The sequence below is a fragment of the Hibiscus syriacus genome, unplaced genomic scaffold (assembly GCF_006381635.1).
Source record: "Hibiscus syriacus cultivar Baekdansim isolate YM2019G1 unplaced genomic scaffold, ASM638163v2 tig00110384_pilon, whole genome shotgun sequence".
Classification (NCBI taxonomy): Eukaryota; Viridiplantae; Streptophyta; class Magnoliopsida; order Malvales; family Malvaceae; genus Hibiscus; species Hibiscus syriacus.
This window is the reverse complement of record NW_024062715.1, coordinates 3415896-3423379: the sequence shown is the minus strand read 5'-3', so window position 1 is coordinate 3423379 and position 7484 is coordinate 3415896. Positions and strand designations below refer to the sequence as shown.

At 31.9% G+C, this 7484-nt stretch overlaps 1 protein-coding gene across 1 annotated transcript; it reads left to right on the top strand.

Annotated features, from left to right (window-relative positions):
• The first annotated feature begins 2087 nt into the window (after positions 1 to 2087).
• LOC120122182 (21 kDa protein-like) lies at positions 2088 to 5429 on the top strand. Its single transcript, XM_039141396.1, has 2 exons — positions 2088 to 2250; positions 4977 to 5429. The coding sequence occupies exons 1-2, from the start codon at positions 2088 to 2090 to the stop codon at positions 5426 to 5428; spliced, it is 615 nt and encodes a 204-aa protein (XP_038997327.1). The 3' UTR covers position 5429.
• The last annotated feature ends 2055 nt before the right edge of the window (positions 5430 to 7484 follow it).

Below are 7484 nucleotides of genomic sequence, written 5' to 3'. Positions count from 1 at the left end.
CTTCTTGATGTTTGTAAATGAGTTTTTAGAAACTAAGGCTGATTTTCAAGGGTACCTTGATGATTATTTCCAAAGAATTTTTAAATAAGCAAAGCCTAATTTTTAGGGGTTTCTTGATATTTTCAAATGAGTTTTTAGAAAATAAGTTTGAATTTCAGGGTTTTCTTGATGATGATTACTAATGAATTTTTAAAAGAAATTAAGCCTATTTTTAGGGGGTTCTTGATGTTTTTAAATGAGTTTTTATAAACTAAGCCTAATTTTTAGGGGTTTCTTGATGAAAACTGAAAACGAAAGATTTTAAGAAACTATCCTTCATTTTCAAGGGTTTCTTGTTGAGTAAGTCATTTGGGTCATCAATAAGTCTTTCGAGCATGATGATTACATCCTTCATGTCATCTATAAGTCTTTCGAGTAAGATGATAAGTCATTCGGGCTATCCATAAGACTTTCGGGCAGGATGCTTTCAACATTTCCTTTGTTCGATTCACATTATTTCGAATCAGCGATGCCTCACTTGAAGGATAAACATCTCGCTTGAGATAGTTTCACTCGAAACAGAAGACCATCATCTCTCTTGAGATAGTTTCACTCGAAACAGAAGATTTATCTTGCTTGAGATAGTTTCATTTGAAACAAAAGATTTATCTCGCTTGAGATAGTTTCATTCGAAAGAGAGGATTTTTATCTCACTTGAGATAGTTTCACTCGAAACAGAAGATTTTTGTCTCGCTTGAGATAGTTTCACTCGAATCAAAAGATTTTTATCTCGCTTGAGATAGTTTCACCCGAAACATAAGATTTTTGTCTCGCTTGAGATAGTTTCACTCGAATCAGAAGATTTTTATCTCGCTTGAGATAGTTTCAAACGAAACAAAAGATTTTATTTAGCTTGAGATATTTTCACTCGAAACAGAAGATTTATCTCGCTTGAGATAGTTTCACTTGAAACAGAAGATTTATCTCGCTTGAGATTGTTTCACTTGAAACAGAAGATTTTTATCTCGCTTGAGATAGTTTCACTCGAAACAACAGATTTTATATCGCTTGATATAGTTTCGTTCGAAACAGATATTTTATATCTCTTAAGATATTTTCGCTCGAAAAAGAATATTTTATCTCGCTTAAGATAGTTTCGCTCGAAACAGAAGATTTTATCTTGCTTGAGCTAGTTTCACTCGAAACATAAGATTTATCTCAATTGAGATTGTTTTCCTTAAAGAAAACTATGCCTCACTCGAGGGATTAACATTTCGTTTGCTCGATTCATAACACTTCAAATCAGTAACGCCTCACTTGAAGGATCAACATTTCCTTTGCTCGATTCACAACACTTCGAATCAGCGACGCCTCACATGAGGGACCAACATTTCCAGAAGAGGATTCATGAGAAGAACTTATTCAATCTTGGCTCGATTCACAACACTTCGAATCAGCGACGCCTCACATGAGGGACTAACATTTCCAGTAGAGAACTCATAATGAAGAGCTTGTTTCATTTGCTCGATTCACGACATTTCAAATCAACAATGCTCACTAGAGGGATCAACATTTACAGTAGGAAGATCACGATGAGAAGAACCCGTGACTTGAAGAGAAGAGATCGTGTAAACAATGATGCTATATTATGTTTTCTTTATTCACGTTTCATAGCAATGAGCAAAGAGGAGCAGCTGTGAGCACTATTTTAACTGGACCCGAGACCAAACCCCCAAGCTCGTTTACAAGACCCAACCCGGATCAGGACCCGACCTGGTAGCCACCCAAAAACTCAATTAGTAGCTTTCGCCCCAATCCCTAATCAAAGGAACCTATTCTCTACCCCAACACCGGCCAAAACTGCTCCAGCACTCCAGTGCAAAAACAAGCAAGCAACCAACCAAAATTCAATGATTTCAATTTTATGTAAAAAGGGGTATAAAACCCATGCATGAACAATGGAAAAATGGTTATGGGCACTTCCAAAGAAACACTAAAAAATTGTAATCTTTTCGCAGCTTTAATAGAGGCATTTCAAGGAATTTGTTTTCAAGTTTGATTAAATTTTATTCTTTTATCCTTTAATTTCGAAACAACAAGAAGAAGAGATGAGGAAATTATCTCTCGGTCGAGCCTCTCATTGGCGATTGGGGCTTATACTGCCCAATCCGGACAGTGAGGATAAGCATACGAGGGATGAGCGCAACATATCTCGGAGCCAGCTCGATCCAATGGTGGACAGCGGTGGTAAAAGCATCGAAGATCCGGCAGGTCTCGACCCTCTTTCATTGCGATATAAGCTGATTTCGTGAAACGGAGCCTCGATTCGTGACCACCGGATGAGACAAATGAGCCTTGAAATTTTGGTGGCCAACGACCATCGTGACGACGGCGATCGACGACAGACCGGAGGAGGAACGACCACTGGCATTGGCCGAATTTCTAGAGAGAGTGGAGACCTTCTCTCTCTAAAAAAATAAAAAAAATGAAAAATGAAATTTTTTTAAAAAAAGAAAAAGTTTGTATTTATAGAAAAATTTCAGGGTAAATCACATTTTAAGTCCCCTAAATTCTCTCGTGTTTTTACAAAATGGTTACTCGAAGGGCATTTTTTATAATTTTTCCCATTTTATATGCATTGTATTTTTTGGTAAAATATCATTCAAGGTCCCCCAAACTTTGTCATGTTTTTGCAAAATAGTCACCTTTAGGGATTGTTTTCATAATTTTCCTATTTTACTATATGCTTTGTATTTTTTGGTAAAATATCATTCCAGATCCCCAAACTTTACTGTGTTTATTGTAAAATAGCCACTTTTAGAGATTGTTTTCATAATTTTTCCATTTTACTGTATGTTTCGTATTTTTTGGTAAAATATCATTCTTGGTCCCCAAAACTTTTGTGTTTTTTGCATTTTGGTCACTAGACCTTTCGTTTCTAATTTATTGCAATTTTATCATTCTGTTTTGTTTTATTTTAACTTAGTCATTGTTAATTTCTTATTTAGCTATTGTTATTTTAATTTTTTTATTTTGGTCACTATTTGTTTCTTATTTAACTACTAACTTTTATTTTCATGCATTTTAGTTAATATTATTTTATTTTATGCAATTAGGTCGTACTTATGTTTATTTATTTTTTATTTTATGTTGTTTTTACTGTTTTTATTTTTATTATTGTTATTTTATTTTTTTAAATTAGGTTATTAATTGTTTTAATTATTCATAGTTTTAATTCTTATATTTAATTTAAAATTAGATTAATACTCGAATCAAACTTAGAATTTAGGATGACACACTAGTTTAATTAGGGAGCAATTTGAGTCGAGTTTTCGCATAAAATGTCCGATTACTTGAATCGATTGCTCGATTTTTTAAAATTTATTAATAATTAATATTTAAAAATACTTTAGGTTTAATAATTTAGATAATAGGCTTTTTTGGTTATTATTTAGTCAACTTTAGAAATTATTGATTTAGGTCCTAAGATTTAGATATTTTAGAAAATTGTATTTTTAGGTCTCGACCTTTTAATCCCCGAATTTCGATTAGAGTTTAATATTGACATAATTAAATAGGTTAAATAGAGCCTCTACTTTAGGTTAGATTTCAATCTAGTCCTTTAAATTTAGGAAGTAATTCGAGTTGGCCCTCGCCTAAATACTCGAGGGACCATCTCGGTTATTTGATTCAATAACTGATTTAAAAATCGAATAGGATAAATATTAGAGCCTACATTTAGGTTTAATCCCCTAGGTTCCTTAATTTTCATAATTTGACACTTTAATCTTGAAAAATCCTTAATTTACCTTAGCTTAATTAGGATTAATAAAAATTTGTTTGATTGCATTTTATTTTCAAACCTAAGGCAATGTTCATTTAGTAGGGAATTAATGGCACATCTCTCACAAGCATGCTCTGGGGGTGACTACTAGTGACTCCCGAAATGGGTCGACATTTTTTTCAAAGACCGCATCATGTTTTTTAAAATCGAGGCAATATTCGGTTATCAATCACAATAGCTGATCTCCTATGTTTATGATAGGGGTGAATGCTATCGGCTTTAATAAAATTGGTTTTTTTATAAAAATAAAATATTCGGTTATCAATCACAATAGTCGATTTATGGATTTTCGCATACCTTAAAACTTGGTATTTTTTATAAAAATAATTTTTTTTTGTTAAAATACCAAATTTTCATGGTGTCACAATCGCACCTTAAATGATTGGTGACGACTCCTTACATTTCGAAAAACCTTTTTAAAGATATAATCTCCGAGTCGGTATCGGTCTTTTTCCCACCCAGGCGAAAAACGATGTCGACATATTTATTCCTTAAAATAATAATTAAAGAAAATAACGATTTCTTGATTTAGTTTGTGGAATTGATTTTTTTCTTAATTTCTAAATTGTTTAAATTTTCAAATCCCTCGAAATTAAGGGATAATGTGTACTTATCATGTTTAAATTTATATCTTTTTAGATGTTATAATATTTATTATGTCTATTAAATTAAAATTCAATAGACAGAAATATATATAAACTGATGTTTAAATAAATTATTCAAAAAAGAAAATAAAAATAATACTTTTTAGCGAATAAGCATATAAGTGTAAAATTCAAATATTCGACCGTTGAACAAGGGAATCGATACCCCTTAGGGGAATCGGTTCCCTCCGAGCATTTTATTTTTCTCAGAGCCAAACCATTCAGGGGGAATCGGTATCCCCTTGGGAGGGAATCGGTTCCCTCTGAGCAATCTGGAATTTTTGGCTTTGAAATGGTTCGAAATATTTTGTAAACTTGTTTTGAAATTATTTTAAGTTTAAAACTTAATTTTACACTTGAGTAAAGATTAAAAATCACATTTGAAAGATTTGGAGTAATATTTTGATATTCGAATAATTATATCGAATATACTTAAAAATTTTTTTTGAAAAATCTTAAAATTCGTTTATTTTAATTTGTTATATCGAAATATCAAAATGTTTTAAACACTTCCCTTTCGGGTTACGACGATGCCATCCAACAAGACCCATCTTGGCTAGCTCACATCGCCATTGTTGTCAGCCTCTCGAAAGCCCGCCATATGGAAGCTTACGTCTCTAACCTCACCCGCCAAGCCAACCCACGAGCCAGCGTCGCCTTACGCGACTATTTTTCGAACATGGACAATGCCGAGGACGAAATCGATAGCTCGTTGACGGAAATGCGACGGCTAGTGGTTTTGGGTTCGGAGCCTTTCAAGTTACAAATGGGGAACCTTCAAACGTGGATGAGCGCGGCTTTGATGGAGGAGAAGACGTCCACGGACGGGTTCGAGGATGTGGTGGAGCGACCATTGAAGACGGCAGTATGTAAAAGGGCGATGAAAATACTGAAGAAGCTTACGAGCAATGCTTTGGCGTTGGTTAATAGTTATGAAGAAAAGGTGCAAATTAATCAGTAAAAAAAGAAAAGTAAATTTTCTGATGAAGTAAATACGTGGAAATTATTGCTAAAGGGTTTATTTTACTTTCTTAAGCATCGAGTTAACTTAAAAAATAATATACTCTTTGTCCCATTAAAATTAATTAATATGGATGAGATAGAATCAAGTTCAAATTAGTTGTTCTAAAAATGGGAGGGCATGAACAAAATTAGATGCCCATGTTTTGGGTAAGTATTTTGATATTTTTATGATTTAGTCACTGATTTCATTATTCATTCAATTTCTCCTTCATTTTAAGTCCATTTTTTTACCAAATTTGAACCACAAGCTCCTAAACCATTGTAGAATACATATGTACTTTCAATTTATCGTTTTGATAACAAATTTTCTATTTTCCAATTTAGTCCCTCAATTTTTCATAATTTTCTTATTTATTCAATTCATGCTTTATTTTAAGCCAATGTTTTAACAAATTTAAACCATATCCTCATATATCATAGTAGAATAACTTCAATTCTTGTTTTTTCACAAAAAAAATACTCACTTTTATTCAGTCCCTTAACTTTGCATTTTTCTCAATTTAGTCTTTTGACTACAATGGTTTGCAAATTTTTTTCTTCCCATCAATTCCTAGGTCCTTTATACTTTTATCCATATTTTACTCTCAACATACTTTCTTTAAAATGTAATGTTATGAATATATTTTATAAGTTTAGATTGTATTTGATGTATTAAATAACATTATAATGTGAAAAGAATATAAAATATATAGAAAATCGAATAACTTGAATCGAATTTCTTAAACACGATTCAACTCAAATATTTCAAGTTAAGTTTGAGTTATAAAATAAGACTCATCGACTCGAATAACTCAAATATTTTTTACTCGACTCGATCGAACGCTCATCCTAGCTACGGGGAGAATCAAAACAAAATTTATAAGCAAATATATTTGATGGTACACTTGATGATTCTTTGTCTATACTAGATTCATGGAAAGTTCACTCATAGCCTTTAATATCCAAAATCTATCACCCCTCTGCATATCAACAATATAATTATTAAGTTGATCATTAAGGCCAAGTCTATCAACAATTATAAATTCATCGAGATATAATTCAACAAGTCTAAGTATCACTTGTTTGTCAAAGAAGAAAACATATCAAGTGGACTCAAAGAAGCCATTCAAGTCAATAATTGTATACCAACCTCATCAAATATGTTGTTAAATCTTATCAAATATGTTGTTAAATCTTGAAGTAGAATATCAATAACTTCCAAGAACACTTTAATTCAAAAATGATGAATATTACTAGTATCCAAACGAAAACGTTTCTTCTTCACAGAGGAGAATACACAACGTTCATATCAATAATATCAATGTTATTCTTATTACAAATAAAGTGGTTATAGCGGGGAAATCACTTGTTTCCCTTATGTTTTGGAATATTTATTTAGTTAAAATGACAAGAGACTTAACATTGACAATATTTTATCTTTTATGTGTAAAGTTTTGTTTAATTAATTCACAATATCAAATATTATCTTCATTAAGTGAATTATGAAAATGAAATCAATGACTCCATTATAAAACTCACGTCATAAGCTTTTCGAGCATCATCATCATTTTGAGCATAATTACCAATCAAATGAAGAACCTTATATTGAGAATATAAATCAATTACATTTAAAATCAATTTATAATCAAATCCCCTAATTTGTATCACCTTGCCTACCTAGACTATTGGTTTATATCTTTTCTATCTACAATGTCACCATTTTCAAAAGCTTTTGTAACTTTTTCAACTTGTTTTTCTTTAAGCAGTTTTTTTCGTGTAACGGCCTGAAGTATATGTTAGTAATTTCAGGTTAACCAGAGTGATTTATGGATGGATGTAATGGACATTCATGAATATTTGGACCAATTTTGGCCTTGTTTGGGATATTTATATTTAGGATCAAAGGATGAGGGACCAAGGAAGTGGTTTACTCGTTGTAAGAACTAAGTACTGCAAAATAAATAAATTAGCGCTTACAAGTACAATAAACGAAATAACAATATGAAAGTGTTACT